Consider the following 24,676-nt stretch of genomic DNA (forward strand, 5'->3'; position numbering starts at 1 on the left):
TTTTTTTGAGTTGGATGAAAAAATTTGAAAAAATTCAGAAAAACGTCTTTCGTAAGGTAGAAAAAGAAGAAAAACTTACAGCCAATTCTAAAGGGGTTGGGTTCAAAATTGGTCGAAATGGGATGGAATACCCCATATATAGTTGGCATTCGTGCTGTCAGCACGTGTAAAATTGTTTTGTTTTTAAATTCTATAATGGAGCATGAAGGTACTCATTTACTAAAATATAATAAAAACACTCATATGCGACAAAATATTTAATACAAGTTAATTTTCAAAAGATCTTCCTGAACTTGTTGACCAAGGCAATGAAAACACAAATGTCGCTGGATGCAGCGACGACGATGGTGACTTCAGCGACGTGGATGAGGACATGGTAATCGAGGCGGTTCAATGTTTATTCTGTAAAGAGGAATTGTCATCTGTTGAAATAGCTATTCAACACGTAAAGGAAATGCATGAACTTGATCTCCAGCGGCTGAAGTATAAATTTCATATGGACCAATATTCATTTCTTAAGTTGATCAATTGCATACGCTGCGACAACGTACCTGTAGAAAAAATCTTAACAACTTCGGAACCTTTTTGGAATGATGAAAAATATTTGAAACCAAAAGATTACGAAGCATGGCTTACTCATGGTAAATTTTGAAAGTTTCGTTTTTAATGTGTTTTTAAATAACAATATTTTACAAAGACTATGATGAAATGCCGGCTGTGGCTGGAGAACACAATGATATAGCTGCTACATGTCACGGAAGTATTAACTCAACCGTGAATGCATTGCAAGAAAAAGTACGCGAACAGGAGGTTCTACTGCAACAAGCTAGAGAGGACATGGAAAAAATGCGCATAAGTTTCCAACGATTACTTGACAAGGAAACAACGTCATCTGATAGCATAAGCAATGGGAAGCTAAAGGTATCAAATTGTGTATCAGCCTTTTCTGCTGAAGCCGATAATGGATATTTTAATAGCTACGCTCATTTCGCGATTCATCATGAAATGTTGTCGGTAATTATATATATATACTCCCATTTCCCTTGCGTACCACAGCTGCAATATAACTATTTTGATTTGTTGTAGGATGTTGTACGAACTACGAGTTATCAAGATGCACTATTATTAAACAAGGAATTTATAAGCGGAAAGGATGTACTTGATGTTGGTTGCGGCACTTCTGTTCTCTCAATTTTCGCATCGAAAGCTGGCGCGCGGAATGTAATAGGTATAGATAACTCCGATATAATCTACAATGCCATCGATATTATAAAGTACGATTTGTTTGTCGTAAGTTTCATTATATGCACATAACAGCATTTTGTCATTTAGGCGAAATAACATCAATAATGTGACATTGGTAAAAGGTCGTCTGGAAGATACAGCATTACCTCAAGAAAAGTTCGACATAATAATTTCTGAGTGGATGGGCTATTTTCTTTTATTCGAGGGGATGCTAGATAGTATCATCTATGCACGCGACACGCATTTAAAACATGACGGTTTATTACTTCCAAACCGATGCACAATGAGCTTAGTGGGTTATGGCAGTGATTTACTCTATAAAAATCAGGTATTATTCTGGGATGATGTTTATGGCGTGAACATGTCGACTATGCGAAAAGAAGTGTTGCATGAACCTCTTATCGACGTAGTTGATGCCCAATACTTACTCACAGAACCAAGTCTAATAGCTGATTTGAATTTGAAAACTGTCGACTTAAATTATTCCAATTTTTCAGTTCAGTTCAGTCTTTATTGCATGAAAGAAGGTGTACTGTCCTCATTTGTGGGTTACTTTGATACATATTTTGATCTTCCAGTACCAGTAAAATTCAGCACTTCACCCAAAGACAAACCCACTCATTGGAAGCAAGTTGTATTTTTTTTAGAACAGCCTCAGAAAGTAACAGTTGGTGACGTTGTTTTGGGAAATCTAATTTGCCGCCGCAGTCGTAACAGTGCTCGTTCGCTTGATATAACAATAGAAACATTTGGAAAAAAAAATTCTTACTACATGGACTAACGATATTCAAGGAATACTTAATATATATACAGCTTAGTGTTTTATTTATTTATTTAGACAGTTTGTATTCACATACACAAGGAGACATTTGGCGCTGTTCGCCTGAAGTTTCTTTAAAACTGTTTAAAAAAGTAAACCGAAATAATACAAAACATAAAAATTACTTACGATGCATCTATTTTCTTGTGAACATCAGAATAATAAAAAAAACATGGTTATCCAAAAGTAAATATAAAACAGCGTTGGTGCGAAAATTAAGCATTTGCCGTTTCTAATTCAGATGCTGGTATTTCGGGTTCTTCGTCATTATAGACATTTTCGGCCATTTGCCATACTTGCATGATATTGTCCTCTGAAACAGAACAAATTATCCAAGGTTCGTTAGGATTCCAGGAGAAATCCGAAATTTTCGCAGTATGTCCTCCATGAATAAACAAAAGCTCAGGTGGCCCATCCTCAGCATCTTCAGCACTTTGTTCCTCGCCTATTTTTGATAAATCCCACACGTGTAAGCGGCGATCAGTTCCAGAAGACGCTAATATTGTTTCATTATGTGGGGACCATTGGACTTGGAATATTTCGTCCTTGTGCGACTCAAAGGAATGTAATTTCAATTTGAGATTACGTAGGTCCCATAAAGCCACAGTTTTATCAGCAGAACCAGTTGCCAATATGAACTCGGAGTATGGGTTGAAACTTAAACAATTTACTTCGGCCGTATGTGCATCAACTGTGTGTGATGGTTTTGATGTGTTATTGTTACGCGTATCCCAAATCATAAGCTTTTGATCATCAGCGACAGATCCGAAAAGTGATTCGTGAAGCAAATGCCAAGCAACATCTTCTACTACAGCTGTATGCCCGGTAAAAATATTTTTTGCATCAATAACCCTGTATTCCTTGGGTGTAGCATTAATATCCCAGAGGCAGATGGTATGGTCATCAGATGCCGATAAAAGATACCCTTTAAATGATATATTAAACAAAAATTCATACTTTTAGATAAAATATATGCCTACCATTTAAATTTGGATTCCACGAAAGACCATAACCTTCCTTCTGATGACCTCTTAAACGCAAATCTGGATGACACTCGCCTGAAGGTTCTGGTTTGCTTGGGTGTTTAGTATAGTCAAACACCAAAACATCACTCGAGGGAGTCTTTGTAGCAATTACACACGCATTCTGCGGCATATAACGAGCCCGATTTACCTCACCTTCGTGATTTATTTTGATTTCAATTTCGATTTTCCCGCAAACCGATCCGAAACCGCCAAACTCCCCTTTCTCATTATCGTAATGCGAACCATCGAACTGTGCATCCTCGCTGGGCAACTGCACGCTTGCAATAAGCAAGTGATTTTGTTCATCTGATGTATGAGTACCCAAGATTAAACGATGAACAGAATAGTCTTTACCCTCTTGTTTAGTCACATCTGGAAGCCATTGAGCAGTCAATGAAGGCCATTCCAAAGCATGTGTCATAACCAAATCATAAAGAAAAGGAGTATTTTTCTTCCAAATTTTATATTCCTCGTTAATGACGCGCTCTTCGACAGCATCATCAAATGACTCAGCTATCAAAATAAAATAAGAAATCAGAAATGAAAATTTTACAATTCTCCTTTTTTAATATTTCTCACCATTATCACTTCGGTCTACCATGTTTTCGGAAAACAAGCCTCACCGCAAGCGGGCTAAAGGCGCCAAAACAACAAAGCAAAAGCGAAACACACGCACACGCACGTACCTCAGAGTACACAAAACTAAACAACTCAACTTACTATTTCTCTGTTCAAAATTTGTGATTGGTTATACATTGGATACAGAGACTGCGAAAACAATTTATTTAATATTCACAAATTTATTAAATACACCGAGCAGCGAGACACAAAAGATACAAAGCCGAAATCTTTTTAAGTGAAGTTGGCTGCGGTAGTTGGTGAAAAAAAGCGGAAGGAATCCGGCATTAAGCTGGAGTCATTGGCATTGTGAATGATGACAAAGTGTGATCTCTTCTGCATAAACGTCAAAATTCCAAAGTGATTGGATCACCTGATTCGTATTTAACTATCGCTGTCTCATTCTGTATCTCTCTATCACCCGCTGAAGATAGGCGCCGCCATATTGAATAGCTTGTCAAAACGCTGAAAAGTAGCCATATTGAACAGCCTGTCAGGCAGTTGACAAATAAGAGATCACACTTTGTCATCATTCACAATGGTCATTGGTGCCGTTTGTCGTATCGCTGCAGTCGTATCCCTAACGTAATCAGCTGTTTATCGTTACGACGGTGAACCAAAAACCAATTGGTTGGCCACGATACGGTTACGACCTTAAGCGCCAAATACACGACACGAACATTTCCGCGAACATTCCCGTTATGTCATGTTTCTGCTACCTTTTCTGTCGTGTATGATGGTGTTTGCCAGTTCGCGCAAATGTTCGCCAAAAATCAAAATATTTTAATTTTTAGCGAACATTTGCGCGAACTGTTCGTGCGTGTATGGCGAAATAGCTCATAATCGTAGTAATTTCTGAACGGAACAGACGTGCGCGGAATAGTAAAATGGACAATAAAAAATTTCTGAGTGAATTTATTGAAATGTATAAATCTTTGCCATCATTGTGGCAAGTAAAAAGCAAAGATTATTGTAATAGAATTAAAAAGAATAATGATTATGCGACTTTAATCGAAAAATTAAAAGTAGTAGATCCTGAGTTATGAGTGGCAAAATTTTTTGTAAAAGTTGTTCAAATGTTGCCTTGCTCATACGAACGTAATTTTTAAAATCATTTTGTGACGTAAATTCCAGTTCTTTAATAAGCTCACTTTGTCCAAGAACTGCTCGTTTTTTTAAACCATTCTTTGCACCAAATTCTTTTTTTGCGATCTTCTCTCTTTTTTTTACGCTTAATTGCCACAGCGAGCAATATTGCTGCAGCACAATTGTTGTCCGTATTCATTGCTGTCTGAAAGGGAACTTACGTTCGGCCAAAAGTTCGTATGGGGTATGGCCAAAGCTGCCAACAAGATTGCGGAATGTTCGCGGAAATGTTCGTGTCGTGTATTTGGCGCTTTAGCGGCACCAATAATCGATTGCATTGATTCCCATAAGGTTGGTCGAATCAGCTGTTAAAAGGTTACTGATACGGTTACCGATAAAACACCAATGTCTGCAGCTTTAGGGTCACTTCAAAGCGGAATGGAATGGAAAAAATGTCGAGAGAGGTGTCAAACGAAGCTTCTTGACATCAGTTATTTTTTGTGGAATACCCTTCAAAAAATGCGAGTACTCTATAAATAATGTAAGGAATACTCCTTTGGGAGTATAGGACTGCTCCAAATCTAATCTGTATTCATACAAAAAATGTGCTCCAATTAACATTGCGAGGTCCTAGGAGAGGAGTAGGTGATCCCACGCTAGCTTTGTTTGTGAGTATTCCATAGAGTACATACGTGAAAGTACTTTCCAAAGTACTTTCACTATAGTACTCTATGGAGCACCCACAGAGGATCATATGCCAAAGTACTAAAGAGGAATTGTGTCGGAAAAAATTATCGAAGTGAATTTAATTTAAAATGAAAGTAAATGAAGAGGGGCAAGACAACTTTTATATTTTATACTACGAATATTCTTATGTTATTTAGCATTTGCGTGAATAAAGAAACTAATATTTCTCTATACATACTTTAGTATGTATACATAAAACCAGTGCGCTGTTGCATTTTATCAGAGTTGCCATAGTAAAATTTTATTATCAATTATTTGTATGCAATATTTTACTTTTGGCAACTCTGTTCGATCGTCATCGTGTCGTGATCACTGTCGTTAAAAAACGAGCAATGATCAGCTGATGGTGGTCCGCAAACGCATTGCAAAGGAGTATTGTTAGAGTACTCCAACATGAAGAAAATGGAACACGTAATCCAACAATTGTTTGCGTTTTCTTCATTTTTATCAAATTTTCACCATTTTTTGGTTAAGGCACCATTAATCGATCACATTGGAGATGGGTATGGTTACGGCTATGGCTGGAAGCTTAATTTGCCCTTAAAGATATAAATAACGGTATTTAATTATACGCTTGACAATTTGAAATACTTATAGTATGTCTCCATCTATAGATTTATTAAATCATATTTTAATCGGCATTGTCTCCACTGAAGTTTTATATGACGTCCTAATTTTGTCATAAAAAACTATAAAGTTGGACCACATGAAGGTGAAATTTTTGAGAAGTTTTCAGCCACAAAAAAATTACCATTTTCGAATTAAACACATATATTTTTATATGTTATAATGGTTTGGCATTCGTTGCTTTATTTCAGTTTACAAATTTAAGGTAGTTAGCATTGTGCATGGTTCAATTATAGCTTTGTGGATAAAACGTAGTTAGAAGATATTTTTCAATCCTGGCAAACAAGTCAAGGGCGTCAAAATTTCTGGTTCGTGCATTTCATAATACGATCTGCATGTAACTACAAAATTAAACTTACTAAGCAAAAAGGGCTATTTACAGTCCCTCTTATTAGTTTTACAATAAATGAGACACCAAGCATCTACCTGCGGCTCTGTAACGTGGGCAACTGTAATAGAAGATTTGGTATAAGTCTAGAACAAGATTCGACTGCTAATACGCGTCCAAAAATATCGCAGAAGTGTCAAACGACCGGTCTTGACATCTGTATTAAGAGTCCGAAGGCGAAAAATAAAATTTTAACTCGTACTAAAAATATTAACAAAAAACCGAAAAAGTACCCCGGGTCCCTCCGAAACAGGGGGCGGGATCCATAGTTGTTGTTGTTGTTGTTGTAGCAATGCTCGCCCCACCTAATAGCCGCGACCGATCACAAATTGTCATCAATATCCTCTAACGGGAGTCCAAGGAAACTTGCCGTTTCAACAGGGGTGGACCATAAGGAAAGGGGTGTTAGAGGCGTTGGTTCCACATTACAATTAAAGAGATGGTTGGTGTCATGTTGGGACACATTGCAAGCAGGGCATACATTTTGTATGTCAGGGTTGATTCTGGATAGGTAAGAGTTTAACCTGTTACAGTATCCAGAACGAAGTTGAGCAAGAGTGACACGCGTTTCCCTGGGGAGTATGCGTTCCTCTTCTGCGAGTTCTGGATATTTTTCTTCAAGTACTGGATTCACCGGGCAATTCCCGACATAAAGGTCAGACGCCTGTCTATGGAGTTCACCAAGGACCTGCTTGTGTTTTTCCGCTTCATACGGCTGGGTTCTCAGGTGCCGTATTTCCTCAAAATGCTTACGGAGATGACTCCTTAGGCCCCTAGGTGGTGCTGGTTCGTCAATCAGATGTCTGTTGGGATGCCCAGGTTTCTGGGTATTCAACAGAAACTGTTTGGTCAGCATCTCATTTCTCTCCCTGATGGGGAGTATTCTCGCCTCATTATGTAGATGGTGTTCTGGGGACATAAGAAGACAGCCCGTGGCGATTCTGAGAGCAGTATTTGGCAGGCCTGTAGTTTCTTCCAGTGGGTGGTTTTTAGGCTTGGCGACCATATGGGTGACGCGTAGCACGTAATCGGCTGGCTAATTGCTTTGTATGTGGTCAAGAGCGTTTCTTTATCTTTTCCCCAGGTACTGCCAGCAAGGGATTTGAGGATTTTATTACGGCTCTGAATTCTTGGAACAATTGCGGTTGCGTGCGCACCAAAATGTAGATCCTGATCAAACGTCACACCCAAGATTTTGGGGTGTAGGACAGTCGGTAGCGTAGTGCCATCGACGTGGATGTTCAATATGGTCGACATTTGAGGCGTCCATGTTGTAAATAAGGTCGCGGAAGATTTAGTCGGTGACAATGCCAGGTTTCGCGAGGCGAAAAAACTGGAGAGATCAGGGAGATAGCCGTTTATTTTATTGCATAGCTCATCGATCTTAGGGCCTGGGCCTGTGGCCATTATTGTGCAGTCATCGGCGTAGGAAACGATTGTGACTCCTTCCGGTGGTGAAGGTAGCTTAGATATGTAGAAATTAAACAAAAGCGGGGATAGGACACCACCCTGTGGCACCCCTTGTTTAATTCTCCTTTGTTTTGATGTTTGGTTTCTGAATTGCACCGATGCCTGCCCACCACCTAGATAATTTGCGGTCCACCTTTTAAGACATGGGGGAAGGGTAGACCCTTCCAGGGCTCCATAGTATTTGCGATTTTTTGAAGGATTCCATGATGTTTCAAAGCAAAAAGCAAAAATTGTTTCTGGACTGATTCCAGCTTGTCAGAATGAATCTGATAAAGCAGATTCCAGATTATAGAACATATTGCAGAATAGGCATGACTAATGATATAAAAAGAGTTTTGCTAACGTATAGGTCATTGAATTCTTTAGACCAAAGTTTAACGAAAGCCAAAGTACCTTTAGCCCTATTCAACCAAAGATTCAATATGAAATTTAAAATCCAGCTTAGGGTCCATAGGAATGCCTAGGTCAATAAAGTTAGTCCCTTGTTTAATTATATAATCGCTAATCGCATAAACAAAAACACATGAACTTGCACTTTGGTAGGTTTAGCGACATAGCGTTTACATTACACCATTCAAACAAGGTATTCAGATCCGCCTGTATCCATTGTCTACCATACATATGATCCTCAGGTAAGCGGATAGGCATAACAAGTTTGACATCATCAGCGTACATAAAGAGCTTGTAGTGCTTCAAATATATTTATTTGGCCGTTTTGCTACAAGTCAGTTCAAGGTAGGTCAAGTATTTCTTCACCTTCTTCTCCCAACTCAGTGGAGGTCTCCTCCTTGCTCTGCTTGTTTTTTAACTTATGTTGTTGTTGTAGCGATTAGGTTACTCCCCGAAGGCTTTGGGGAGTGTTATCGATGTGATGGTCCCTTGTCGGATACAGATCCGATACGCTCCGGTAACACAGCACCATTAAGGTGCTGGCCCGACCATCTCGGGAACGATTTATATGGCCACGTTGAACCTTCAGGCCATCCCTCCCTCCCCACCCCCAAGTTCCATGAGGAGCTTGGGGTCGCCAGAGCCTCGTCTGTTAGTGAAACGGGATTCGCCGCTCGAAGGTGAGGTTGACAATTGGGTTGGAGAAGCTATATGTTGCGCTACACAACCCCTTGAATCCCTTTTTAGAACTTATCATTATACTTCGTACGATGCTAGCTGTCGGAATCGACAGTAAGAATAAATCTTGCGGAGCACTTTTCTCTCGAACACTCCATGGACCATTATATCTTTTCTCGACACGGTCCATAATTCCGAGCTATTCATAAGGACAGGCATGATGAGCGACTTGTAGAGCGTTTTTTTTCGTCGGCGAAAGACATTTCTTTGATATAGCGTTCGACGAAATACCTTGATCAACAATTTTCTAGCCACCAACGAATAATACAAATTGTTTGCTTCGTGACTCTTTTATTTACAGAAAAATGTCCATGTTGGAAAACGCAAAATTACAAAAACCAAAAATTAGCATGGTATCATTTCAGTTTAACGTTTAAATTGTCTTTCAAAATCTCATATTAATTTAAAATATTTTTAGTCAATTAATTAGCCAAGATAAGAACAAGAACTATTTCTTTTTGTAAAAAAACTAGAAGTTTACAGAACGATCGCTGTTTCCTTAAATATTCTACTTATTGGTTATAAAGATCAAATTTGATACACATTCTTATTAATGTAACATTTATTATTATGCATATAAATTATAGTCCAAAAATTATATTAATGCCTTATCTAGCGATACTATAATTATTTCTAAATCTTCATGTCATTAACATAAGCATCTAACTCTGCATCTAGTTCAGCTGCGGTCTTCTCAGGTGCTTTTGCGCGGCCACCTCTTTTAGCAACAGATGCTCCTCCTCTTCGGTTTGGTGGTCCACGGCGGACTGCACTGGCTGCTAAATTGAAATGAAATTAGTTTAAGATTAAATTATGTTACTTGACAACCATTACCTCCACGTCTTGGTGGTGGGACTGATCCTGTTCTACGCTTTACAGGGCTGCCAATAGCACCACCACTAATACGACCAACTCTGGTTAAAGCCGAAACATCAGATGTGGTTAATTGAATATTCATTGGTCGCCCATCCAATGGTACTCCATTGTATTGTTTTATGGCTTTAAGAGCATCGGAACGGCGTTCGAATACAACATCGGCAGTACCTTTATCAGGATTTATAAATATTTTAATAATTAGAAAATGTTGGATCTGAAAACCATTATTTTAACTTTACCAAGTGATCGACCGGAACGATCATAGTGCACAGCCGCTTTCTTCAGCGGCCCAAATTCCGCAAATAGCTCCTGGATATCGGAGTCCGACACACCATAGTCCAAGTTGGATACGAGTAATTTGGCTACTTCAGAAGATCCTTTTAAAATGCCACGTCTTGGTCCATCGTACATGTCGTGCTTCCAAGCGCTGTTAACATCGCCCTAGAGGGAGTAGGAGTAGTAGGTTGTGATGGAATTCGTTTGTGATTGATCTGTCACTGTTGTTTTGTTCTGGAGTTTGCAATTAGGAAATTCAAAGACTTTCTGGGGTGATAACGATCTCCAATAGCGTCGCTGCAGTTATACAACTTTACTACCAACAGCGAATATAACCATTGGCCACTAACGCCGACCGCTAAGAGGTGCGTTACTATGCGTACCAGTGAGAACCGCTGACAAATCAGTCAAACGGTAAAAATGAAATCAATTTTAATATGCAATTCAAAGAAAGTTAAACATAACCTCTGCTAAGCAGAAATTTATAATACAAGTAAAATATTTTATCTTATAGTTTTACGTAAGTTATAAGTTATTAATTGTGTGAAAATTTGTAACAGATGTAATGTGCTTCGAAGCACATGATGTAAATTTGTAAATGTTGAACTCACGCCGTGGCTAATGCACACGAAAGCCAAGTAATTTTCTCATCCCTCTTTTCAAATATTTTTATTGCATTTTCCTTTGTCCCATAGACCGTATGTCAGCAAATCCCGTTGTGCGGTCATATTATGCATAACTAACGTCTTCTTTATAGTTATATTTTTATCTTGAAAGGAAAATTCACCAACAATTTGTTTTTTGCTTCTTTTTCATTCTTTTGGCCAATTTATTGTAGTTCAAATAAATGACCAAACAGAATTAAATTCAGCAAAACAAAGCAAAATGTCTCTCAACATACGAAATATCACGTATCGTTATCCATTTAATTTATTTGTTTTACCCTTGCGAATCTCGGCTTTTGGATTCCTCCTCCGCGGTTGCGTCCTTTTAATGTAGCACCAGCACCTCCAACAGGCCTACGACGTATATCAGCATTGCCCCCACCACCACGCACTGGCCTCCGGCCACCACGTCTTGGTCCGGTGCCACCGCGTCCAGCAACCGCTTTTGGCTTTTGACTTTTAATAATCTCGTCCAAACTCATATCAATTTTATCCACCATTGTATTCTTTTGTAAGTATGTGAAGCCTATTTAAAAATTATATGTATGCACTTCAAAACAAGTTGCTTTTAAAAATAACTTTGCTGAAAATTATGAAATTTATGAAGTTTGAGCACAATAAAATACTTGCACACGCAAATTCACAAACGAACAGAAAATAAAATGGCGACAACACAGTGATGATAACTATCCTTTACAGGGTTGAAAATTTTGTACTATATTTTGGCAATAAAACCGAATGATGTCTGGTTCGGTGCATCAGTAATAAAAACACCGTCATCTCTATTTCGCCATTCGCTATATATATCATTGTGAATGATGAAAAAGTGTGATTTCTTCTGCATAAAGGTCAAAATTCAAAAGTGATTGGATCACCTGATTCGTATTTGACTATCGCTGTCTCATTCTGTATCTCTTTCTATCACCCGCTGAAGATAGGCGCCGCCATATTGAACAGCCTGTCAAAACGCTGAAAAGTAGCCATATTGAACAGCCTGTTAGGCAGTTGACAGATAAGAGATCACACTTTGTCATCATTCACAATGATATATATCACGCCATTCACCACGACAATGATTCGCGTTGCCACTCAAACCACAAAAACGCATTTTTTCGTCAACAGTAGGCAATATAAAATTATCAGCTGTTTTCCAAAAAAATTTTCACGTGACCCCTGAAGTAATTTATGGTAATAGTCTAGTTGAGGGGTCGACTGCTAATACGCGTCCAAAAATATCGAGAGGTGTCAAACGACGAGTAATGGGATTCAAGGGGTTGTGTAGCGCAATATATATGTAGCTTCTCCAACCCAATTGTCAACCTCACCTTCGAGCGGCGAACCCGTTTCACTAACAGACGAGGCTCTGGCGACCCCAAGCTCCTCAAGGAACTTGGGGGTGGGGAGGGAGGGATGGCCTGAAGGTTTAATGTGGCCATATAAATCGTTCCCGAGATGGTCGGGCCAGCACCTTAATGATGCTGTGTTACCGGAGCGTATCGGATCTGTATCCGACAAAGTACCATCACATCGATAACACTCCCCCACCGCCAAGCCACAACAAGTACCCGCTGCTGCTCGCGCTCCACGGCGCCAACAACTCAAACAGCTGATACCACTCATGACTACTACCTTAGTAGTAGAGTTGGTAGCAATGCTGAGCATCAGCCCCTGCCCCCGTCTTCTCCCCCCTCTTTTCCGGGAGCAATCGTGCAGGTCAGGGAAACAGACTCTTAGTCCCTACCTCCGTTTGCACCGTCTGCCAGCACAGAATATATAGGTTTGCGACATCCGCCCAATGCAGCTCCTGCCTTGGCTGGTGCCACTTTTTAGATGTTCTGGTCTCCGCGACGGCAACCCCCCGACGGGTTTCATCGCGCCATGTTGCCAGGTCGCAAACCCAAATCATCGGGGTACCCCAATGCTTGCCCAAGGACGCCCAGTTCCAGGGCCACAACAGCAATTGCGTCCTGGCCTTCCACAACCCAGGCGTAGCCACCCGTCACTTACCCCCAGAGTGGCGGCGTCTCCGCTTATGCACTTCAGAATTCTGCAGTTAAACTGTAATGTACTAACTGGGAAGATTACGGAGATAGTCGATTTCATGAAGCGGCATAACATCCGCATTGCTGCGATTCAAGAGACTAAACGCACAGCAAGATCTGCATTGTATAATGTCCACAGGAAAGACCGCGAGAGCGGAAATGGAGGCGGTCTCGCGTTTATCATACACCACTCTGTGCAATATTACATATTTGATCCTGGCATCGACCGCAGGGACAATGTCTTAGAACGTCAAGGCCTATCTATCCGGTCAGGCGATGCAAACCTAGAAATCATCAACATCTACATCCCTCCTGCCACCTGTTGCCCCAGTGGATACCGCCCTAATATCAGGGCCTTATTCACTGGCAAGAATCGCATTATCTTAGGCGATTTCAATGCCCATAATCTATGGCATTCAAACTTGCGGGCGGACAGTAGGGGTGAGATGTTGGCGGATCAAATAGAAGAAACGACGTTCTGCACAATAAACGGAGACGCCCCCACACGTATGGTAGGAAGCTGTCACAGCTCGCCAGATATCTCAATCGTGAGCGCAGAACTCGTAAACTGCGTCAACTGGCAGCCGATGGTAACATTGGCATCCGACCACCTGCCCATACTTATTTCGCTTGAGCGTACCGCCGACTTCATCGTCACTGAAAAACGCACTTTCATAAACTTCAAAAAAGGAAAGTGGGAAGAATATAAATCCTTTACAGACAACCGCTTTGCTGCCCTCCCTATCCCGACTGATGCCCGCCAAGGGGAGCGTGCCTTCCGTAAGGTCATTGAATCCGCCTCGGCACATTTCATTCCCGCCGGGAGAATTCCCGAAATCCGGCCCCACTTCCCGGCGGAGGCCGCAAACTTAGCGAAAGAACGTGACCTTATAAGACAGCTTGATCCAGGCGACCCCCAAATAATGGATATAAACCAACGCATCAGATTGCTTGTGGATGAACACAAGCGGGCGAAATGGGAGGAGCACCTAAGAGGTTGTAACCTCTCTACCGGTGTGGGTAAACTTTGGTCCACCGTAAAGTCCCTATCGAATCCGACTAAGCACAAAGACAAACTTTCCATCGCATTTGGCGACAAAGTGCTGTCGGACGCGAAAAAATGCGCGAGCGCTTTCTGCCGACAATATATAATGCATCCTACGGTCGAGAAAGATAGACGGAGAGCCAATAGACAGGCACATAAACACAATTTCAGCGCGTCACCAATCACCATCACCGCTAAAGAGGTTAAGGACGCCATTGGTCGTGCTAAACCATCCAAAGCAGTGGGCCCAGACGGCATAGCGGGTTTCAAATATTTAGCGCATGTCTTCAACCTGTCTCTTTCCACCTTTCTCATACCTGAGAAATTGAAAATGGCCAAGGTGGTCCCGCTACTAAAGCCTGGGAAACCAGCTAACATAGGTGAGTCGTATCGTCCGATATCTCTCCTATCGCCAGTGGCAAAGACGCTTGAAGCCATTTTGCTCCCTTATTTCCAAGCAAATTTGCAGCTAGCCCCTCATCAGCATGGCTTCAGAAAACTCCATAGCACTACCACCGCGCTAAATGCCATTAGCACCCTGATAAATTGCGGTTTAAATCAATACCCCCACCATAGAACAGTACTCGTAGCGCTCGACCTATCAAAAGGTTTTGATACGGTCAACCATGGCTCGTTACTGCAAGACCTGGAAGGGTCTACCCTTCCCCCATCTCTTAAAAGGTGGACCGCAAATTATCTGGGTGGTCGGCAGGCATCGGTGCAATTTAGAAACGAAACATCAAAACCAAGGAGAATTAAACAAGGGGTGCCACAGGGTGGTGTCCTATCCCCACTTTTGTTTAATTTCTACATATCCAAGCTACCTTCACCACCGGAAGGAGTCGCAATCGTTTCCTACGCCGATGACTGCACAATAATGGCCACAGGCCCAGGCCCAAAGATCGATGCGCTATGCAATAAAATAAACGGCTACCTCCTTGATCTCTCCAGTTTTTTCGCCTCGCGAAACCTGGCATTATCACCGACTAAATCTTCCGCGACCTTATTTACAACATGGACGTCCCAAATGTCGACCATTTTGAACATCCACGTCGATGGCACTACGCAACCGACTGTCCTACACCCCAAAATCTTGGGTGTGACGTTTGATCAGGATCTACATTTTGGTGAGCACGCAGCCGCAATTGTTCCGAGAATTCAGAGCCGTAACAAAATCCTCAAATCCCTCGCTGGCAGTACTTGGGGAAAAGATAAAGAAACGCTCATGACTACATACAAAGCAATTAGCCAGGCCGATTACGTGCTACGCGTCACCCATATGGTCGCCAAGCCTAAAAATCACCCACTGGAAGAAACTACAGGCCTGCCAAAATACTGCTCTCAGAATCGCCCCGGGCTGTCTTCTTATGTCCCCAGAACACCATCTGCATAATGAGGCGAGAATACTCCCCATCAGGGAGAGAAATGAGATGCTGACGAAACAGTTCCTGTTGAATACCCAGAAACCTGGGCATCCCAACAGACATCTGATTGATGAACCAGCACCGCCTAGGGGCTTAAGGAGTCATCTCCGTAAGCATTTTGAGGAAATACGGCACCTGAGAACCCAGCCGTATGAAGTGAAAAAACACGACCTGCTTGGTGAACTCCACAAACAGGCGTCGGACCTTTATGCCGGGAATTGCCCGGTGAATCCAGTACTTAATGAAAATTATCCAAAACTCGCGGAAGAGGAACGCATACTCCCCAGGGAAACGCGTGTCACTCTTGCTCAACTTCGTTCTGGATACAATAACAGGTTAAACTCTTACCTATCCAGAATCAACCCCGACATACAAAATGTATGCCCCGCTTGCAATGTGTCCCCACATGACACCAACCATCTCTTCAATTGTAATGTGGAACCAACGCCTCTAACACCCCTTTCCTTATGGTCCACCCCTGTTGAAACGGCAAGGTTCCTTGGACTCCCGTTAGAGGATATTGATGACAATTTGTGATCGGTCGTGGCTATTAGGTGGGGCGAGCATTGCTACAACAACAACAACAACAAAGAAGCACGTCTCTTCATTGCGATTTTTTCAATTAAAAGCATTTTTTTGTTTTTCAGCTGGAAAAAATGTTTTATAATATTTTTAAAGATTTTTGATGAAAATACATCCATAAATATTTACTTTGGATATTGCTATTGAAATTTTGGATTATAAAGCTTGTCGGAAGCTATAATTTTTTAAAAGTGTATGTTGCCATTTGGCAACAAATGCCTTTTAAGGTGTTCAAACTCTCAAGAACATGCGGCCAATTTTAAAATTGCATACATTCATTTGCGCTTGAAACTTACAGAGATCAAACTTTTTTTGGGCTTAGGCAAACATTTTTAGACATGTTACGGAAAATGCAAGAAGCTGATATCGAAAAAATTCTGATAAATTTTGACGACTCGGATATATCCGATACAGAGCACTCACATAAAACAGAAACGTTTGATAATTTAATAAATGCATTTGACGAAAATGAAACTTTTTTGATCGAAGAGCTTTCCCGGCAAGATCAGTACGAAATTAATATTTCAAATATTGACGTCATGCCAAGACTGCGATCTCTTCTTATACGAAATAATGTAAAATTTGGAATTTGGGCCACTGGTACCATACGAGGAAATAGGATTGGTAAAGTACCTCTCAAATATGAGAGGGAGTTAAAAAAAGAAGGGCGAGGTAGTTTCGACTTTCATATAGAAAGAGAAGACAATATCTTTGTCATGAAATGGCTTGATGGTGGTACCGTTCAACTTGTGTCTTCAATTTATAGTGATGAACCTTTACGCAAGGTTCCTATATTTTGTTCTGAACAAAAGAAAAAGATTGAAATAACTCAACCTAACTTTGTCAAAGTGTATAATAAAAACACGGGTGGAGTGGATAAAATTGACTTTCTTTTGTCACTATACCGTATATCAAATCGATCGCGAAAATGGACACTCAAGGTATTTGACCACTTCATAGACGTGGATAATAATAACTAGGACTAGGATATAAAAGAGACTTTTTCAGCATTGACCCAAATACTCAAAAGCACATGGATCTTTTAGAATTCCGACAAGATGTTGCTGATGGGCTAATTGCTCTGTCCAACAACAATGAGTGTTCTAGAAAATGTGGGCGGCCAAAAGCCGCATTTAGCGAAGAACGTTTAGCTAAATCGAGATGTACAAATGAAACAGCACCTGCTGTTTCCATACGATATGATGGAAACCAACATTGGCCGGAGCATCCAAAAGAGAAAAGCATATGCAAAATCGACGGCTGTTCAGGATATACTATAGGTTCAAATATTCAAAATGCCAAATTCACCTATGCCTCCCTAAAGGATCTCGGGATTGCTTGAAGCACTACAATTATATAAGCTAAATACCTGCAACTATCGTAATAAAAATATGAATTCTTAATATTATTTTTAATATTATTACTATTATAATTATTGTTATTATCACTATTATTTCCAGTATTATTATTCATTATCTTCATTACTTTTTGATTTGTTGATTAAAACATCTTTGTTTCAAATATTACGTATGCAGGGTTTTCTATACCTTTAACGAAATTTGTTGCCATATGGCAACATTGAAAAAAACCATTTTCCGAAAATAATTTTGAAAATTTTTTATTTATTATTGCTAACGGAACCAATAAGAGGTCTCACGTAAACTTTTAGATTTTTGGACGGCTCTATAAAAAGATGTACTGAAAGGGTTAACTAAACTAATTTATTTTATTTGTATTTAATTAGCGAGCTTTGCTCATATTGCTTTATACAATGGTTTTTGTAATTGATATTAGAGAAAAATTGTAAGTTTACAAACGGCGATGGTTACTAGGACATGTTTCTGAATTTCACTTCTTCATCAGCTAGCTTTTCGGGAGCTGAGCGTTGAACTCGAATCTCCAACATTCATATCAGTGCAGAGCTAGATGCCTTTAGCTGCTGAGCCATATGAATGTCCCATTGTTCGCTGTACTCTAAGAGTTGCCTTTTTGTTTATATTCCTTTTGATCACGATGTAGGCACATACACTCTGTATGTAGTTTATTCCTGATGGTGTGGGTATGATTTTAGGCGCGCTTTTTGAAAGCTTAGTAACATTTGTTCGGATTTTTACAGTATTTGTTTTTAATACTTCCGCTGTTACTATTATATCAATATGATCATTTGTATTTAATTAGCGAGATTTGCTCATATTGCTTTATACAATGGTTTTTGTAATTGATATTAGAGAAAAATTGTAAGTTTACAAACGGCGATGGTTACTAGGACATGTTTCTGAATTTCACTTCTTCATCAGCTAGCTTTTCGGGAGCTGAGCGTTGAACTCGAATCTCCAACATTCATATCAGTGCAGAGGTATATGCCTTTAGCTGCTGAGCCATATGAATGTCCCGTTGTTCGCTGTACAATTGGTCTCTAAGAGTTGCCTTTTTGTTTATATTCCTTTTGATCACCATGTAGGCACATACACTCTGTATGTAGTTTATTCCTAATGGTGTGGATATGATTTTTAGGCGCGCTTTTTGAAAGCTTAGTAACATTTGTTCGGATTTTTACAGTATTTGTTTTTAATGCTTCCGCTGTTACTATTATATCAATATGATCATTTGTATTTAATTAGCGAGCTTTGCTCATATTGCTTTATAAAATGGTTTTTGTAACTGATATTAGAGAAAAATTATTATTAATTTATTTTATTTTGGCTATGACTTCGCCATAGCATTTAACCATATATGTAATACTCCTATATTGCTTATAGACAATGCTCGCAATGTGTTTTGAATTCGAAATCAAAACAAGACAGCCTATAAAATTTTTGTGATTGAAGCAGCATAAGTGTGCCAAGAAAAATTTTAAATTTAGGTACATTCGATTATTGAATACAAAAACAAAAGCGTTTAAACAGCAATAGCAGTGTTTCGTTTGCCCGTGAAAAAAAGACCTATCCTCGCTTAGATAATGCTCAGGAGCCCCATCTAGCGGCTGTGGTTAAACAACTAGCTACAGCACAGGGTGTACCGAAAAGCGGAGACACAACCCTCTGTTGTATTTACGTGTATAACATATAGCTGAATGAGTTGTGATAAATAGTGGACGCGCATAGAATACATAGAATTAGTGCAGAGGGTGAAACATAGACACATATTTCAGTTACATCTGAGTATAATGCGTATTGAAATTTAGTAGTACTAATTTTATGCGTAGCAATTTCAGAGGTGTATTTAAAGTTTGTCGCTTAGCAGTCCATAAAAAGTTTAAGCGTAAACGTATATAGATGAGATAAAAAACACAGCTAATATATTGGCACTCTGATGTTTGGGAATAGGGCGAATTAATGGTGACTTATAACCATAAAGCCATAACCAGATAAAACAGCTGATCACACCTACCTATGGAAATCAATGTAATCGAGTTAGCGTTATGGTATGGCACCATTAATCGATTACATTGATTTCCATAAGGTAGGTTCGATCAGCTGTTTTATCTGGTTATGGCTTATAACCATAAAGCCATAACCAGATAAAACAGCTGATCACACCTACCTATGGAAATCAATGTAATCGAGTTAGCGTTATGGTATGGCACCATTAATCGATTACATTGATTTCCATAAGGTAGGTTCGATCAGCTGTTTTATCTGGTTATGGCTTTATGGTTCGAGTTAGCGTTATGGTATGGCACCATTAATCAATTACATTGATTTCCATAAGGTAGGTTCGATCAGCTGTTTTATCTGGTTATGGCTTTATGGTTATAAGTCACCATTAGCTATCATCCGGTGGCAAAATCCTGAGCCAGATAAATAATTTTTCATGTAAATGCAACAACAACGATTTGAGCCAGATAAATCCAGATAGAAGTCTGGTTCAATTTGTGAGCCAGATAATTTGTTAATTACTTCTTTTTAGTTTGGCAACGCGGCCTTTAATATACCTACTTTTTCAAAAATATGTGTCGCTGCTTAAGCTGGAGACATTGGTGCTTTATCGGTAACCGTATCGGTAACCTTATAACAGCTGATTCGACCAACCTTATGAGAATCAATGCAATCGATTATTGGTGCCGCTAAGGTCGTAATCGTATCGTAGACAACCAATTGGTTTTTGGTTTACCGTCGTAACGATAAACAGCTGATTACGTTAGGGATACGACTACAGCGATACGACGTACGGCACCAATGACTCCCGCTTAAAGCTGGAGACATTGATGCTTTATCGGTAACCGTATCGGTAACCTTATAACAGCTGATTCGACCAACCTTATGAGAATCAATGCAATCGATTATTGGTGCCGCTAAGGTCGTAACCGTATCGTAGCCAACCAATTGGATTTTGGTTTACCGTCGTAACGATAAACAGCTGATTACGTTAGGGATACGGATACAGCGATACGACATACGGCACCAATGACTTCGGCTTTAGCCTTTCGCCGTATGAGTTAAATGAAAAACAGCGGCGACATCTGCCTATCACATTTCACGTGTGCGAAAATTTCATGACATCTGCTTCTCAAGTCTCTCAATGATCCAGAGCATTCCCGTGAGAATTGAGCGTGAGCCGGAGCTGTAAAACTAACTGAAAGACGGCAATTAATTCGCCCTAATGTACCTAGCCTTTTCTAGCATATACGGATTTAACACACCTTGTTTGCAGTAATTAATTGGCGTTGCCACTCCAACCACAAAAATTCCATTTTTTTATCAACAACAGTTGGCAATATAAAATAATCAGCTGTTTTGCAACAAATTTTTCACGAACCCCTAAAGTAAGGTCGTAGTGCAGTTTACGGCATAGATTAGATTGATACGAATCTTTTGCTTACGCGCCAGCTGAAGCGGGTGCCAGAAAAAAAATGTGCCAGCCAAAACGGAAAACGTGCCAACAATTTTGGTAAACTTTAGTTTGACCTACAACTGTAGAATAGCGTTCAAAAATTATGGGAGAAGGATAAAAATGCTTGTTTTAGTGTATGTATTATTAGTTCGAAGGCGGAGGGTAAAAATTATTTCCCATTCAAAAGTTATCACTAAAAATAGGTTTTGTAAATATGAACTCCGGTGCAACCAGTCCATTTTGATCACAGAACCTGGAACGCCAGACATGTAGGATAAGCCCTATCCATTAAATAATGTTTACTATTATATCATAGGTCCGATTTACTCAAATTTCAAAAGAATATATGGTTTTCACTGCGAGTTAAATGCGTTACAACATTTGACTAATTAATTTAATCGAAATGTAAATTTTACTTACATTTGTTTATATTTAACTCTAAACAGTCGTATTATTGTAAAATAACTTTAAGGAAATAAATATTTTACGACTATCATTTTATTAAATGATTGAAACTATAATCGCCGAAATGTAAGTCAAAAATCCCCATTTTCAGATCTACTAATTTTTGTTTGGAGTGGCATCATTGATAAATGTTATAAAAAATGTGCATTTTGACAGCGCTCTCTCGAAACAAAGAGTTGCAAATCCATTCATCTATGGTTTACGGCATAGATGAATGGATTTGCAACTCTTTGTTTCGAGAGAGCGCTGTCAAAATGCACATTTTTTATAATATTTGTCAGTGATGCCACTCCAAACAAAAATTAATAGATCTGATTATGGGGATTTTTGACATACATTTCGGCGATTATAGTTTCAATCATTTAAAAAAATGATAGTCTAAAATATTCATTTCTTTAAACCCATTTTACAATAATACTACTAGTTGGAGTCAAATACAAACAAATCTAAGTAAAATTTACATTTTGATTAAAGTAATTAGTCAAATATTGTAACGCATTTAACTCACAGTGAAAACCATATATTCTTTTGAAATTTCAGTAAATCCGACCTATGATATAATAGTTAACACCATTCAATGGTAGGGCCTATCCTACATGTCTGACGTTCCATGTTCTGTGATCAAAATGGACTGGTTGCATCGGGACTTCATATTTACAAAACCTGTTTTAGCGATAACTTTTGATCGGGAAATAATATTTACCTTCCGCCTTCGAACTAATAATATTTACACTAAAACAAGTATTTTTATCCTTTTTCCCATAATTTTTGAACGCTATTCTACAGTTGTAGGTCAAACTAAAGTATACCACAATTTTTGGCACGTTTTTCGTTTTGGCTGGCACATTTTTTGTTCTGGCACCCGCTTCAGCTGGCGCGAGGGATTTATCTGTGATTGTTGCCAGCATCAACTAGAAGATAAATCCCTCGTGAGAGCGAAAATATGAGAGCGTAAACAAAAGATTCGTATCAATCTAATCTATGGTTTACGGTACCCACCCAAAGTTGGGCAAGATCATTGTTTACTATATAGTTTGGCAGCTTAAGTAGAGGTTATGTTGCGAATAGAGTGGAAGGCAGTGGACTAGGCAGTCGAATGTCATATAATGAAGGAATGGTGTTCGGAGATTTTTCAAAGTTAAAAAAAAAAATGATAAAAGCTTTAATATAAATAAAACTATTGTTTTAATAACAACAAAAACGCCATATATATTCTGTATACATACATTTGTAAGGATTATCTCACTTTAAAATTTGAATTAAATAATCTACAGTTTTGTTTTGAAACTGAGTCGAGAACTGTGCGTGTGAATGTGCGAATTTTCACCGATCAGCTGTTAGTTGCGCTACTTGGTAAAATTTACAATGGGCAAGATTTTCGAGTGAGGTATCAAAAGACGCGTATTAATCTCGAGAACAATAATCCGAAGGCGGAAAAGAAAAGTTTTGGTAGTACTGCAGTTTACCGTACCCACCCTAAAGTTGGGCCAAGATTTTCGAGTGAGGTATCAAAAGACGCGTATTAATCTCGAGATCAATAACCCAAAGCGGAAAAGAAAAATTTGATCTCTGTCCGGAGATATTTGCAGTTGAAGTTGGCGATTTTCATGTGGTTGTTGTTGTGTTTGTACCCACAAAAAAAAATTGTGTATCACCGTGGCGGTAGCCACGGTTATACCACACACCCGGACTTGGCATGGCGTAGCCCAGGGTTTTTTTTAATAAGCGCGGCCGAAGGCCGCCAACGCAGAAAGGTGTTCTGTGCAAAAATACTATGGATCCGACCCCCGGTTTCGGAGGTACCCGCGGGTCTTTTTTCGGGTTTTCGTTAATATCTTTTGAACGGGTAAAAAAAGTTAACTTCCGCTTTCGGATTCTTGATCTAGACGTGAATACGCGTCTTTTGATACCTCACTCCAAAATTTTGGCCAAAATTTCGATGGGTACCGTAAACTGCACTATTACCTAAAGTAATTTTCAAATATTTAATTAATTAGTATTAGCAATTAAGTAAAATGTTTATTGTGGCCATAACCGGAGGAATCGCAACAGGCAAGAGTACGGTGAGTCAGGTATTTCTTGATAATGGCATTCCAGTCGTCGACGCTGATAAAATAGCTCGGGAGAGTAAGTACATAAAAAAAATGTATTATAAAAGAAAATAAATAATATAAACCCACAGTTGTACAACCTGGAACAACATGCTGGCATAAGATACGACAAGTATTTGGCGATGAAATCCTTTTACCAACTAAAGAGATCAATCGTGAAGCTTTGGGTACGGCCATTTTTAGCGATAAACAACTTCGCGGCAAATTAAATCAAATTACACATCCGGTTATTCACCGCAAAATTTTTTTACAAGTTTGTAAGCATTTTATGAGTGGGCGTTCCTGGATTGTGCTAGATTTACCATTGCTCTTCGAAACCGAAATTCTAATGGAATTTATATATAAAATAATAACAGTAGCTTGGTAAGCTTAAATATCTACCTTTATAATTTTGAAAGTTGAAATTAATTAATTAAATAAAAATTTTTTTAGCGACTCTGAGACACAATTAACTCGTCTTATGCAACGTAATGAATATTCAACAGAAGATGCTAAAAAGCGTATTGAGGCACAAATGCCACTAGATAAGAAATGCGAACAATCTCACTTCGTTATAGATAATTCTGGTAGCATTGAAGCAACAAAGGAAGCAGCTTTACGTATTGTTCAACTGATGAATGACTCCAAACATCATTGGCGTAATCGTGTTACACTTTTGGGTATACTTTTAGGTTTGGGACTAGTAATATACTATTTGAATCGAATTTTCAATATTATTCCTAATTCTGTCACGTTAACAGAATAAATATTTTATTATACTTATCTAATTATGCAAGTGTAAAATTTGCGATTATAAAAGTTTTGCCATATTTACATCCAAATATATCAACCAAATAGCGAGCAAAAACATAATACGCAAAAACATAACCCCAGCGGGATAGCGGGTCAGAATATTCCCGCGGTAGGTATGCCTGTCGTAAGAGGCGACTAAAATACCAGATTCAAAGGGCTGTGTAGCGCAACCCTTCAGGTTGCCAGCGCAATATATAGCTTCTCCAAACCCAATTGTCATCCTCACCTATCCGCGGCGAATCCTGTTTGACTAACAGACGAGGCTCTGACGACCCCAAGCTCCTCATGGAACTTGGGGGTGGGGAGGGAAGGGATGGCCTGAAGGTTTAATGTGGCCACATAAATTGTTCCCGAGATGGTCGGGCTAGCGCCTAATGGTGCTGTGGTACCGGAGCGTATCGGATCTGTATC

At 39.4% G+C, this 24,676-nt stretch overlaps 4 protein-coding genes across 13 annotated transcripts in view; 2 read left to right on the top strand and 2 right to left on the bottom strand.

The window, feature by feature from the left end:
* Dpck (Dephospho-CoA kinase) overlaps window positions 1-24,320 on the top strand; it is a 435,691-nt gene extending 411,371 nt beyond the window's left edge. The window contains exons 1-4 of one of the 9 annotated variants that reach the window (XM_067777927.1): window positions 22,351-22,366; window positions 23,360-23,489; window positions 23,545-23,836; window positions 23,906-24,320. In XM_067777927.1, coding sequence (XP_067634028.1) covers window positions 23,378-23,489; window positions 23,545-23,836; window positions 23,906-24,218 — 717 coding nt within the window. In that variant the 5' untranslated portion in view covers window positions 22,351-22,366; window positions 23,360-23,377 and the 3' untranslated portion in view covers window positions 24,219-24,320. Of the gene's footprint in view, window positions 1-22,350; window positions 22,367-22,728; window positions 22,868-23,358; window positions 23,490-23,544; window positions 23,837-23,905 lie in introns of those variants that run through there. The other 8 variants (XM_067777876.1, XM_067777891.1, XM_067777900.1 and 5 more) reach the window with 8 other exon arrangements.
* Window positions 110-2,343, top strand: Art3 (arginine methyltransferase 3). The gene is made up of 5 exons (XM_067777761.1): window positions 110-208; window positions 282-641; window positions 698-1,014; window positions 1,087-1,274; window positions 1,333-2,343. The coding sequence occupies exons 1-5, from the start codon at window positions 118-120 to the stop codon at window positions 2,024-2,026; spliced, it is 1,650 nt and encodes a 549-aa protein (XP_067633862.1). The 5' UTR covers window positions 110-117; the 3' UTR covers window positions 2,027-2,343.
* Caf1-55 (chromatin assembly factor 1 p55 subunit) lies at window positions 2,054-4,088 on the bottom strand. Its single transcript, XM_067777770.1, has 3 exons — window positions 3,670-4,088; window positions 3,046-3,603; window positions 2,054-2,990 (listed from the first exon to the last, which is right to left on the bottom strand). The coding sequence occupies exons 1-3, from the start codon at window positions 3,689-3,691 to the stop codon at window positions 2,281-2,283; spliced, it is 1,290 nt and encodes a 429-aa protein (XP_067633871.1). The 5' UTR covers window positions 3,692-4,088; the 3' UTR covers window positions 2,054-2,280.
* Ref1 (RNA and export factor binding protein 1) lies at window positions 9,426-11,655 on the bottom strand. 2 transcript variants are annotated; one of them, XM_067777849.1, is made up of 4 exons: window positions 11,250-11,655; window positions 10,270-10,471; window positions 9,989-10,198; window positions 9,426-9,933 (listed from the first exon to the last, which is right to left on the bottom strand). In XM_067777849.1, exons 1-4 carry the CDS (start codon window positions 11,469-11,471, stop codon window positions 9,788-9,790), a joined length of 780 nt encoding a protein of 259 aa, XP_067633950.1. In that variant the 5' UTR covers window positions 11,472-11,655; the 3' UTR covers window positions 9,426-9,787. The 2 variants fall into 2 exon arrangements, with proteins under 2 accessions (XP_067633950.1, XP_067633957.1); XM_067777856.1 differs by having other exon boundaries at window positions 9,426-9,930; window positions 11,250-11,654.
* Window positions 24,321-24,676: the final 356 nt, after the last annotated feature.

This window comes from Eurosta solidaginis, chromosome 1 (genome assembly GCF_040869045.1).
Source record: "Eurosta solidaginis isolate ZX-2024a chromosome 1, ASM4086904v1, whole genome shotgun sequence".
In the NCBI taxonomy this organism is placed as follows: Eukaryota; Metazoa; Arthropoda; class Insecta; order Diptera; family Tephritidae; genus Eurosta; species Eurosta solidaginis.